This window comes from Pan paniscus, chromosome 11 (genome assembly GCF_029289425.2).
Source record: "Pan paniscus chromosome 11, NHGRI_mPanPan1-v2.0_pri, whole genome shotgun sequence".
Taxonomy (NCBI): Eukaryota; Metazoa; Chordata; class Mammalia; order Primates; family Hominidae; genus Pan; species Pan paniscus.
The window spans coordinates 76948040-76961987 of record NC_073260.2 but is presented as its reverse complement, the minus strand read 5'-3'; the positions used below and the strand labels follow the sequence as shown (position 1 = coordinate 76961987).

Sequence of the window (13948 nt, the reverse complement as noted above, 5' to 3'; positions counted from 1 at the left end):
TCCAGTCATAGGTGGGGGGAGGGGGTGGTTCTTTTTAATCTTAAAAAGAGACTTTTAAAAATCAGTTTGCATTCATGTCAAATGGGAGCATAAATTAATTTGAAGGTCACCTCAAAACTGTTATTGATAAAATGTCAAAATTAAGGAACAATTGGAATCTCTTTTTAAAACATATTCAAGAGAGAAAGTGTTGTAGGTAATATTGATTTGGGCATATTATTTTAGAGAAGTTGAAGCTTCTGTCATATATTTTAATCATTTAAAGTAGTGGATTATGTCCTGTTTCTGAATTTATTTTTCTTCAGCCAGAGATTATCCTGACATTCAGCGTGTAAAGAATTTATCTGTTACAAGGTGTAAACTAGTGGGAATGATTTCTGTTAGGTCTTTCATGCAGTGCAGCCATGCTACACAGAAGAATGTTTTGAGGATTATCACCAAGGGCTAGAGATTGTTCGAACAGGTTCCCAGAAAGTGACTGTATCCAAAATATACAAAGGTTCATTTCATCTCTATAAATCTCACCATTCTTGTTTTTATGTAACCCTTATTTCCCCACAAATTGATAAACTCCTTGCAGGTAAGGATCATATCCAATGAATCTTCCTATCTGTAGCATCTACCATAATGTCATGGCCAAAATATGTTGTTTAATTCCAGATGACTCTGCATTTTGCTTATGGTCAGAAAGGAACATTGAAACATTAATACGCAAGTGTCTTTGTTCCCTCACTTTTCACTGAAAACCATCAAAAACCTTTTTTCCATCAAGAAGATTGTGTCAGAAATGTCTTGTTGATAAAGTCCCACCTCCTCAGTTTGCACTGTGTTAGACAGAATGCTAAGGCCTGAAAGCTTGAAACAGGTATAAAATGGACGTAAACTTTTTGTCATTCTCTAGCCAGGACCTAAAGAATAGCAGGAAGCAAATCTACTAAATGAAGTTAAACAAATGATGCTTTTTCTTTCTGTGTTGTCTTTGTCAGAGACATTTTTATTCAGAACTTGGTTATTACATGATGCAGGCCAGTAATAGCCGAGAGAAGTAATTTCGTAAGGATGGATAGCTAACAACCTCCCCTCTCCTGTGTTTTTGCCTTTGTAACCACTACAGCACTTCCCATAAAATAGTTTTAATTTGGGTCCATGCTGAGCACCTGCTGTGCTCCAGGCGCTTGGCTAAGTGTTGTTGATATAGCCGTGGACAAAGGCACTTGTGGGCCCTGACCACCGAGTGTGAGGGCCATAGCTAACTGGGCAAACATGTGGAAGAATATTGAGTTCGGGGTTTCTTTTTTTAAAAAAAATTATAAATTAATAATTTATAATATCTCAGCACAGTGAAAAGTCATTAAATCCCCATGGAGGGATTGGAGTAAGGTGGGTTTAAGCAGCTAAATCTCCCATTTTCTAACATGAATAGCTTGTCTCCTAGACACTTAACAAGCCTTATGTAAAACATGGGAGCTTCCTCTCCCTGACATCAGGAGAGAGTCACTACCAGATACTTGTTACACATACATTGCCTTGGAAATGTACCTGTGCCTGGCACCATGGCAACACCCTTGAGAATGACCTCAACAGCCACTCAGAATCATTCCTACAAAACAAATTATGGCTATAATTAACTCTGAATTTACAGTATAAATTTGTTCAGACTTCAGTGTGGTTTTTTTTTTAAAAGGTCGAATGAATGGAATAATTTAACATGAACCCATCCCTCATATTCCACCAATTTTTTTTTTTTCAGAATAGAAAATGCTTCAATGGAAAGTACAATTCAATTAAGAGATTATTTTATTACCTTTTCTCAGTATGTGACGAGGACCATCAAATGATGATGTTCTACTCTTACCATGCTAGAACTCCATTTCTAGGGGAACAAAGTTCCCTTTTTCCCTGGCAAATGTGAAATACAGAGTGTGCTGAATCCCTCCTCTGAGTCCTGTGAGCCCAGAGTGAGGGGGGTTGCATGGGATTGGGGGTTATGCGGGCAGCAGCTCTTTGATCCCTTCTTGGCAATGAAAAATGCAGGGTTTTTTTGTTTTTTGTTTTGTTTTTGTTTTTGTTTTTTTGAGACAGAGTCTCACTCTGTTGCCCAGGCTGGAGTACAGTGGTGCAGTGGTGGCTCACTGCAACCTCTGCCTCCCAGGTTCAAGCGATTCTCATGCCTAAGCCTCCGATGTAGCTGGCATTTCAGGTATGCGTCACCACACCCAGTTAATTTTTGTATTTTTAGTAGAGATGGGGTTTCGCCATGTTGTCCAGGCTGGTCTCAAACTCCTGGCCTCAAGTGATCTGGGCTTCCCAAAGTGCTAGGATTACAGGTGTGAGCCACTGCGCCCAGCCAAAAATGTCGTTCGTGGTCTATAAATTTTACCTGCTTCACAAATTGTCTGTAACATATCTTCAATCCTGGGTAGCTTCCCAGATTTTACTCTAGGAGCAAATAGTTTGTATGTCTTTTGTTTAGTTGGAGGTTTTGTTGTTTTTCTTTGCCTTGTTTTGGGTTTTTGTTTGGTTTGGTTTTTGGTTCTAGATGATGTATGTTGCAACTAGCAGAGCTAGATACAGTTCCTCTTAGTCTTGTCTTTTGTTAAGCTAGATTAATTTAACTCTTTCACCCCAAGCAAAGTGAGCCTTTCTTTCTATTACTCAACTGAGGCAAAGCATAAAGAATGGCAAGCAAAAACTGCAGCTTCCTTTTAAGTTAACCAGAAATTTATGAAGCGTCTTTAATGGCCATTTCTTTGCTGTGAACTGTGTTGATACCTGGGCAATGAACAGACAGAACAGAGCCTGGCAGGCATCAGGTGCTCAGTGTTATTTGTTGTTATGCTGTTGTTGTCATTCTCTGTGATCTATACTGCCATTGAAAAGATGAAGAGGAAAAAATATTCTTGCAAGTATGAGTGTCTTGGATATTCATTTCAGTACCCTGAACTTAGGAGTGATACCACTGACAATTTTTTAAGGGTAGCCTCTAACCCCTTGTAAGTGGAAAGTTTTCTAGTGGCAGGTATGTGCCTGATTCCATCTTATCCAAGCAATGTGACAGGTAATTTCCCACTTCATGTGCTGGTTCTTTAAATTCTCCTGTGCTAACACTCATCTGTGCTTTACTATGGAGTGGCAATGAGTAATCTGTTAGGTTCATCTCCAGAAAACAGAAAACCACACTTTCCCTTTACCTCAGGAACACCACAGCACCTTCCATTATAAGAATTAACAGCCCTCTGTTCTGACCTCTGTGTATGGCATTAAGCGAGTAGAGATGGTTTTTCAGGCAATATATTTCTGAGCAGCCTTGCCAGTGGAAATTTAAAGTTATTTGATTCCTCTGAAATAAGTTTTTGTATACAGTAGTTAAATGGTGAACTTGTAGATTTCAAAATGTACATTCAGGTTTTTCAAATCAAGAAGCTGATAAATTAGAAAACCCCATCCATGCAGAGTAGCTATCTGATTTTTTTTGTTGTTTTGAATTACTTGATTTATTTATTTTTTCTTTTTTAAATTTATTTATTATTATACTTTAAGTTTTAGGGTACATGTGCACAATGTGCAGGTTAGTTACATATGTATACATGTGCCATGCTGGTGCGCTGCACCCACTAACTCGTCATCTAGCATTAGGTATATCTCCCAATGCTATCCCTCCCCCCACAACAGTCCCCAGAGTGTGATGTTCCCCTTCCTGTGTCCATGTGTTCTCATTGTTCAATTCCCACCTATGAGTGAGAATATGCGGTGTTTGGTTTTTTGTTCTTGCGATAGTTTACTGAGAATGATGATTTCCAATTTCATCCATGTCCCTACAAAGGACATGAACTCATCATTTTTTATGGCTGCATAGTATTCCATGGTGTATATGTGCCACATTTTCTTAATCCAGTCTATCATTGTTGGACATTTGGGTTGGTTCCAAGTCTTTGCTATTGTGAATAGTGCCGCAATAAACATACGTGTGCATGTGTCTTTATAGCAGCATGATTTATAGTCCTTTGGGTATATACCCCGTAATGGGATGGCTGGGTCTAATGGTATTTCTAGTTCTAGATCCCTGAGGAATCGCCACACTGACTTCCACAATGGTTGAACTAGTTTACAGTCTCACCAACAGTGTAAAAGTGTTCCTATTTTTTATTTATGATGTGATGAGCTGGTTTATCAGTAGAGTGAAATACAGATCACTTCCCAGAACATGGGCTCGTCTAACTCTTATCAGAGGACTCCATGGTCATGGCAAGATATTTACTAAAATTCTGGGTCTAGTCCATTTTTACGTTTCCTTTCTGTGTTTCACACCAGTATTCTCCCAGCCTCCCTCTATTTGTCTTCCAGCCAGTTTTATAATAATTGGAGCTATCAGGCTGGTTCCTGTTACTCAATAGAGAGCTGATTGCCAGCTAGAGAATCATCAATGTATCAGGGATAAGGCCCCTGGAATACTAATTAATTGATTTGCAATAGGAATTTCTGGGCTGATACTTTTTTTGTCTTAAAGAATTGATAACACACCTCCAAAGAAGCAGTAATTTTATTTCTTTGTTAAAGTCAGACTTAACTCTTTGTTAAACTCAGATTTAATCCTCCTACTTTATGATTCCAGGAATCTTGTAGATTTAACATTTTTTTACATTCAGTTTCAAATTTAAGGGTATCATTCATACAGAAATACCACTGGTAAGAATGCTATTTAAATAATGCTAAAACTAAATCTCAGCATAGGAAATCCATCAATCCATCCAACACATATTCATTAAGTTCTATTTGTCTGGCATTCTTTTAGGTACTAAGGCAGAAATAAAGATGAGTGTGTCAGAGTCCCTACCCTGGGTAGGTCATGTCCACTGAGTATTTGTTATTGCTCAATTATAACATGCTATGCACAAGGCATTCCTTGTTATGTATCTTAGAACTCACCTCTTGTTTGTGGGTATACAGAGTTGAAGATCTAACCCTTTCCATTTCTATTAAAGGTCCCACCTTTTCTTTAATCTGGCTCGTAAGTTAGTTACTTTGTGCATATACTTTGTAGTTGTGTGTTTTGAAGCCATGTCTGTGCCCCATCCTTTCCAGGACAAAGGAGAACACAGTTACTCTTTGAAATCATGGAGATACCACTCAATTCTATCATATTATGTCATTCTCAACATTTCAGATTATTTTTTACACTTTGAGAAAATGAAACATGAATAAAAGATTCTTGACATGGCAGAATTACATTGATGAAGAACATATGTGTGACTGCCAGGGATAACACAGGTAGTGATAGAACAATTCTGTGTCCTGATTGTGGTGTTATTACACAAATCTCTACATATAAAATCTCATAGAACTAGATACCCCCCCATAATACAGTCAGCCCTATGTATCTATGGGTTCTGCATTTGTGAACTCAACAACTTATGGATCAAAAATACTCAGAGAAAAATTGTATCTTTACTGAACATGTACAGACTTTTCTTGTCATTATTCCCTACACACTACAGTATAACAGCTAATCACATACCATTTACATTGTTAAGTAACCTAGGGATGATTTAAACTATAGGAGAGGACTATGCATACATTATATGCAAATACTGTTCCATTTTATATGGAGGACTTGAGCATCCAGGGATTTTGGTATGTGCAGGAGGTCCTGGATCCAGTTGCTCACAGATACTGAGGGATGACTGTATACATACATACAATATATAGCATATGAGTATATAACAACTGATAAAATTCAGTAAGGTCTGTAGTTTTGTTAATAGTATTTGTGTCAGTGTCATTTCCCTGGTTTTGATCATGTACTATGATTATGTAAGATGTTATTGTTTGGGGAAGCTGGGTAAAGGGTACAGGGAAATGTTCTGTAATATTTTTGCAACTTCTTGTGAGTCTAAAGTTATTTCAAAAGAAAAATTCTTTTAAGGGAAGGGAAAAGTATCAAGTATCATATAACCAGATAAATGTAAAGTTAAGGTGTAGTGACTCCAAACATTGGGAATATCTGACCTCAGACACATTATTACTGCAGTAACTAGAAATGTCATGGCTTCACATTAATCATGAATGACTTAGGCTCTGGACAGAATTTAGGACACTGTAGCCTGCTGTCTTCTCTTAGGGGAATAGTGAAATTCATTCCAGGAAGACTCTGATGTTCTGCAAAAAAAAGAAAAAAGAAAAAGAAAAAAAAGGCATTCTGACCTTATGTGCAACTCTCTGTTATCTTAAACACTATTTGTTTTAAACTCCTGCTTTGACAACCAAACCTACTAAACAAGTAGAGAATAGGAAACTAATTTGAATTTCTTTTTCTCCCACCCCTTGCCTCTGGGGAGTATGAGTTCTAATTGATAATAAGAGAAGAAATGAGAATTATGGTGTGTATGTAATCCATAGATGGATAACCTTCCAGTAATGGAAGGTTGACTTTATCTTTCTTTTCCACAGACTCCTCTACCACTTTCTGATATTTTTCTTTCTCTTCTTTACTTCTCTGTTAGGACTCATTTTTGTCCTTCCCTTTCCGTAGACAGCTTTGGTGTGATGGTGTCACTGACATTCTCATTGTGTCTTCCCTCCTCTAGCTATCTTAATGACTTGGACCGCGTAGCTGACCCTGCCTACCTGCCTACGCAACAAGATGTGCTTAGAGTTCGAGTCCCCACCACAGGGATCATCGAATACCCCTTTGACTTACAAAGTGTCATTTTCAGGTAGTAATTGAGTCCATGAAACCTGTTTCCCAGCTTTTATGCCTTGAGTACATTTGGTAAACTCTATAAATACTGGAATCATGTGTAGGCTTTAAAACAAGATAGGCTTTATACCAATTATTATCATTAGTTATACAAATAAAATGACATATCCCTGAAGGAGGAAATAACAGAAAGATGTACTGGAGGCCGGGCGCGGTGGCTCACGCCTGTTATCCCAGCACTTTGGGAGGATAAGGTGGGTGGATTACCTGAAGTCAGGAGTTTGAGAACAGCCAGGCCAACATGGTGAAACCCCTTCTTTACTAAAAATACAAAAATTAGCCGGGCATGCTGGCGGGCACCTGTAATCCCAGCTGCTTGGGAGGCTGAGGTGAGAGAATCACTTGAACCCAGGAGGTGAAGGTTGCAATGAGACGAGATTGCGCCACTGCCCTCCAGCCTGGGTTACGAAGCGAGACTCCATCTCAAGAAAAAAAAAAAGAGAGAAATGTACTTGTACTGGAACATTTGGCATTTCAATTTAAATCACTAAGAAATCAATAAAATCTTAGTTTTGCTTGTGGTTGAGTAAAATCGGTTAGTAAACCATTGGTCTTAACTGTAATTTTTTGGGCAATCATTTTAACTGTAAGGACAATGGATATGTTTTTAGAATTATGTAAGCTATGAATGGTCATATGATGCTGTCAATCACAGAAATTAAGTAGTGTCAGAAGTTTTCATGCTGGTGTTTTCCCCACGTCCTCTGGTACCAATGCAAAATTTTTCAGTAGCAAGAAAAATATGTGATATTTTGTATTCATAAAATATGTTGCTTGAAAAATTTTGAAATACATGATTTTGAAAATGGGTTAATTAACCTAGTCTGTATTTACCTAGCAAAATAGAATGAAAATTTATTACCTCATCTCTCACTGCTGCTGTTCTGTCTGGATAATACTTCAGCAGAAGCATTCTGTTGTTTTGTTTTTAGGATGAGAAAAAATAAACAATACTGATGTACTTTCATTCAATCTCTTATTATGCAATCACTCAGTTGTACTTTTAGTTAGAATACAAACTACATGGTGCTTTGAGAAATGAGAATGTGTCTTGGAGTGTGGAGAGTTGATTTTCTGGGAGCGCCCACCCCATTGAAGATGGATGTGTGCAATATTGGTTATGAAGCAGAAGTTATTATCTCCTGTGTCACTCTGCCAAGTGATTCTGATTAGCAGGCCCACCTTCATTCCTTGCCGTGACACTGTGTTTTCTTCTAATCGGCCTCTGTACCTGAGGTCAAATCTGGCTGCCATACATTGTTCTAATAGATATTGCCACAAAGTAGGTGGCATTTTGAAACTATTTCTGAGCCTCAGTTTTTTAATCTATAAAATGGTTGTATTGCATTAGATGATCCTCAGGGTTCCTTGTAGCTCCAGCATTCTATATTACTTACGTTTTAAGTCTATGGTATTTAGAAATCTTTAATTTGAGACACCCAGATTTCCTTCCTCCATGTTACAAAATATTTTTAGAAAACATAGCATTTCATGGGGATTTTCATCTCCTTATTGCTTCGCAATTAGTAGATTCTGAAACCAGATTACAATTACATGTTGTTTTTTCCACGTTTTGTACACTGGCTTTTGAAGTACATTTTTTGCCACTACAGTAAAAGTAATGACTTAGAAGTATAATTTTCCACCACCATCAGAAGCATCTTTTAGGGCCCAGTGTGACAGAGTTTCATGGAATGAGGATTTCACGTAAATTAGTAGCATATTATTCACACCTTGGCATCAGGGAAGAGCCAGCATTTTAATACTTCTGAAGATCTAAGAATTCTGGCTTTGATATCCATAGTACATGGATCTCCCTGAATCCATTGTTTTGCCCCTTAGATCTCTCTCCTGTGCCTTACTAGGCTTACGAGTAGTCACTTAGAAGATCTTAGTTCTTGTTTAGGTTTAATGTCAGGAGGCAGGAAAACACCAGGAGCAACTGCAATTTTAAACAAATGTTTAAAGAGCCCTACTTTCAAATTTTTGTACCTAAACCGCTCATTCTCTGAGACTATTTTTTTCCTGTGAACATTGTATACATTTCATTCAAGATACAGATTCAACAATTTGGAGAAACTTTGACTCAGTGCCAAGCATTGCTAGATATCTTCAGACATACATTGTCACTCAAATTAATTGATGTCAGTGTTGGTTTCTGAGCAGTAATTCAGCACAGAATTGATGTGTTAAAAACAAATGATTGAAATGGTTCACATGATGGCCTCCGTCTTGTACCTTGTAGTATCTTCATTCACTCACACTTTATTTCAAGTAAGTGACCTGACATGACTGGACCTGTGCCAAATTCTTATCAATATTGGGAAGAAAAAAATGCCCAACATGCCTACCCTGCTGATAAAGGATGAGTGGGGTCGTATCTGCATTTAGTGGAAGCATCATACCACCCATATTGAATTGTATAGCATCTCACATATTTTAAGTGTACTTGTAGTCATATCTAGCATCCATAAGAAATACATGAGGATCTTTTTTCCGATTTTATAGGAAAAGAAACTGAAGTTCAGTATTTGCCAGTAGGGCTTAACACAAAACTCATTCAGTTTTGGACTCTTCAGCGCTTCATTAAATAAAATACCATTTTGCTTGGCACAGATAAGGATGTTTTTTACAGTGTTACAGTTTTCGTACACACTGGTAACTTTCTTAAAACCATCATGATGTGTTACCCAGAATGTCTTAACTTTGAATATTAGGTAATAAGAAATTAGTAATTATTCAATAAGTATTAATTGAATTGACTTGGATGATCATCATCATTCAAGAGAATATTTTCCCTAAGTTTGTAAGTAGTGCTATATTTATGTTGAATTTTTAGTTTTACTTTATATGTTATTAATATGAGTATTGTTAACCTTGCAGAATGGTCGATGTAGGGGGCCAAAGGTCAGAGAGAAGAAAATGGATACACTGCTTTGAAAATGTCACCTCTATCATGTTTCTAGTAGCGCTTAGTGAATATGATCAAGTTCTCGTGGAGTCAGACAATGAGGTAAGTGTTCTTTAGACAGGCAATGGATTATCATTTTATTATCTGATACAAGTAAATGATAGAAAGTAGGGTATGGGGAATGGAGTGAACTTACTTCTTTGCTTTCTTGAAATTTGATTTTAGGACTTTTAAAATAACCAAAAATAATCCTGTGGTAAGCTCTTCTGTCAGATGTATGAGCAGGTCTTTGTGTTCAAATCTAATTAGAGCCTATTTGATACTTTTTAACACTATGCAGAGGTTCTAAAAATGAAAATAACATGGAAATCCTAGGCTAATCATCAGATCATTTTATAGTCTTCCTCCTACAGGATAGAACTGGGAGTGTTGGAGTGAGTCATCCTGTTTTGTTTTGTTTTCATTTTGTTTAAATCATTGTTTGTGTGATGGGTGTGTCCCAAAGAGTACTCAAAATCTCTCTTGGCAAATGTGAATGACTTCGCAGCTGGGCTCTAAATCAGTTCATTATGAACCATGGAATATCTTGGTGATGCGGCCTTTCTGCTCTTATAGAATTCTCTAGGCTGTTGCATAATTTTGTCTCTATTAAGCAGTGAGCAGTTGAAGAAGTATCCTTAATATGCCTGTCTGGAGAACAATTTCAGTATTGTTATCTCCTCCCTGTTGCAGGGAAACTTAATAGGTGTAAATGTGGATTTTCAGGATGGTAAAGACCTGACGATGAATCAATTGATGATGGAATATATTAAGGGATGTAGAAATCTGTGCTTCTGAGCTGTAGTTGTGTGCATGTGTATGTGTGTGTTGGGGGAACGGGGAAGACACCATTGATATCCTGTTAGAGGCAGAGATTGCAGTGTGGTAGGTTAATAATAAATATTAAATATCCTAATAATAGGGTAGAAAAAAAGAAGGAAGTGAGAGATCCCCATTTGCTGACTAAAATAGGATCTAGCATATTATGCTTTTAATACAGTACATTTTTTAGGTACACAAGAATTCCTAACTGGTTCTTTTAAATATTTTTCTGCCAGTATTAATATCTCCATTAAAATAAATATCCAAGCTCCTATAGTATTTCTTTTATGTATAGGATTGATAAAGTTTCCATGAACCAATGTCCATATAGAACCGAGAGTTACCTGTTCATGCGTTTCGGAATCATTCCTGAGTTACAAGTATATTGGCTTTGGAGTTAACCAAATAACTTCTGTTTAAGAATGAGGCTTGTTTATCAATCAGTTGCCCCCAATAACTCTAAAGCAAAGTGCCTAAAAGCATGCTACAATATATGACAGTAAGTTACCAAGATACAAGGCAGTTACTGTCAGAATTTTAGCTATGATATCTTTATCTGTATATCTTTATGTCTGTGCTTGTTTGTTACATAATCCCTAGATGTAGTATTTTAAACATACTGCATATTTTGGGAGCAGATCTATTCTGACACTTCTGATTTTTTTGAATGTTGTGTCAAGACAAAAAAATATTTTGAGGGCTTCCTTACTATATGCTGGGTACCAGAGTATCTAAAAAGACACAAAAATGGGGAAAAAAATCAACTCTGCCCTAGAAGACCTTATAAACAAGATATGCTTTTGGTCAGAATAAGCCATAGGGGGAAAGGTAAGCCTTTGTTATGTAGGTTGTCATTTCTCTTCTTTAATTTGCCATCCAGTAAAATAAAATTTGCATTTATCAATTACACAAGAGATGTAAGAAGCAAATGTGAATTTATTTCTGATGTTTACATTATAGCTAGAGGAGGACAAGTGTTTATCAATACACATTTTCCACAAGATAAATGCATTATATATATGAAGAAGTATATGTCATGATGTAATGCTTATCAATTTACCACTTCAAAATTATCAAAATAGAAAAGAAAGTAGAATCCTTTGGCAACTCATCAGCTAATTCAGTTCAACCGAATTGAATCTGGTTCTTCAGTTATCTGAACATTACAGATCATTTATTCCATTTTTCCTCAGACATAGCTAATAGTGACTAGATTTTTATATAAAAGTATATTATGTTAATTAGAATAAAATGGCATCGTTTTTATTATCATGTGTCATAATTAAAGCCCACAGTAACTTGACATTCAATGTACAGGTACTAAGAACGTCTAAAAATATTGTCCCAGTTCCTTTGATTCCTATGGTGATGTCTTATGCTACTTTTAAATAATTACAAATTAAAATAATAAAGCTATCATTTTTTCATTAGGACTCCCTAATCACATGTGAATCTTTTGAAAGTCTAGGTAATTCTATAAGATGAAAGTCAACTTGTATGGTGTTCCTTTCTGAGACCTCTAGTCAAGCCTGATGATAGTATGGGATCATGAGAAAAGTGCTGTTCATTAATTCCTTCATCCATATTAGCCACAGCTATCACTGTCTGTAATTAGGAAGTACTGTCAAAAAATATTTTTTAATGTTGGGATGTAGTCGCATTACCCCTTTTTTTCCCCAGTTGTACTAATGTATGATAATGTCATTGCCTCTCAGCTTCCTTAATCATTAAGAAAATTCAGAACTACAGAATTCTAGTTTCCCCAGATTTTTTGGTTTTGGTGAGACAAAACTGAAATAAACTCCAGAAGCATTTTGTTCTTGGTTTAGAAGTCTGATGTTCATAACTTTAATCCAAAGCAGACTTTGTTGTGCCTCCCTCCCTTGGTATATATTTGTGAGAAAAACCTAGGAATGGATTCTGACAGCTTTTCTTTCTATCCCAGGAAACTGTGGAAAATGCATTGCAGACCACAGACAAAAGCAGCTAAGGGAAGCATTTTAGATTATTGCTTTTGCTTTTTAATATTTCTAAAACCTTATACATTAATCTTCATAATTTTATGTAGGTCTGCTTTTGTCTGCCTAGATTCTCAGCCTTTCTATTGTTTGGGGAATGAATTTCTTTTTTCCTTCAAAGAAGGAAATACATTATCAAATAGTGGCTAGAATACCCAGGGTGGTAGAGCTGTGTTGATTTGTATATTCCCTTTACTGTCTTATTGATTTGTGTATTCCCTTTGCTGTCTTATTTTCCCTGTGATAACACACCAGCATGGAGTCCACTATTCTGCTGTAATCCTTTCATGGGTATGTTATTTCAGTGCTCCTGAAAGCCCAAAGCACACAATAAGACATGCTTATAACATATTTTAGTTTATCAGTGTGTATCCAAACACTGCCTTTTAATCTTTATTTTTCTGATTTTCTGTTTCATGAATATCTGAGCACTACTACAAAGATGTTTTCTCAGACATTGTCTCAATGACTGTCTTCCAGGCTAAGCTCTTTATAGAATCTCAAAGACTGAGACCTTTTTCTCCTCCATGTCCTCTTTGAATGTGAGCTTTGAATTTATTAATCATCTTGAAATGGTCATGAGGAATTATGTTATCATTTTATTAAAACGTCAAGATAGTTCTCCCTACCCTAGGCCCTCCTTGATCAAGGTGGATTCCCTGAACTTGGTTTCCATAAACATGTATTCATCCTACAAACCTGATTTTTGAAGTTGCTCAATTGATAAAAGGAAAGCATAGACGTTTATAATACCTTAGCACTTTATACCCAAAACTTGCTGATGCTGTTACTCATCAGAATCTACCAGCTGACCTCACCGTGGTGGGGACAGATCAGGTTTGCTGGTGTGCGTCATAATGATGAGGTTACAGGAATGAAGAGATGAAGGCCTGTGGCCAAGGTCACTGAAGGCCAGGTCCCCTGCCCTTCCAGACCAGCTTTCTTTCCCTTCCCTCACAGTGTCTTCTAGATGTTAGAGACAAACTTAAAGAAAAAGCAAGAGGAGCTATAAGGCAGCAAAGAGGGTGGAAGTAGAATGAAAATCCTGCCCTTTCATGAAGGAGTTGAAATAACTCTCCTCTACCTCTAAGCTCTTCTTACACCAATTGGTAGTAGTAGACCAGCCAGAGATCCTTTACCAGTAATTTAGAGTTCCTGTATTGCTCATTTGATTTTGAACTATCTTTAAACAATTAGTCTAAAATATGCATTTCCTTTGGATCTGTCTCTTCTGGTAGGTTTTAAAATGAAGCCATTTTGAAGTTACTCAGCTGCAATCAAAATTTCAACATTTTCCTTAAAAGTGTGAAACATGTACTTTGTTCTGCTCTAAAAATTGTTGAGTGAGCTTTTGCGAATTTTCTTCAGATAACATTCAGCTTTGCGGGGAAAACCTGACTA

At 36.8% G+C, this 13948-nt stretch overlaps 1 protein-coding gene across 2 annotated transcripts in view; it reads left to right on the top strand.

The window, feature by feature from the left end:
• LOC100986730 (guanine nucleotide-binding protein G(q) subunit alpha) overlaps positions 1–13948 on the top strand; it is a 313400-nt gene that overhangs the window by 228910 nt on the left and 70542 nt on the right. For both annotated transcript variants that reach the window (XM_034967540.4, XM_034967541.3), the window contains exons 4-5: positions 6585–6713; positions 9641–9770. In XM_034967540.4, coding sequence (XP_034823431.1) covers positions 6585–6713; positions 9641–9770 — 259 coding nt within the window. The remainder of the gene's footprint in view (positions 1–6584; positions 6714–9640; positions 9771–13948) is intronic.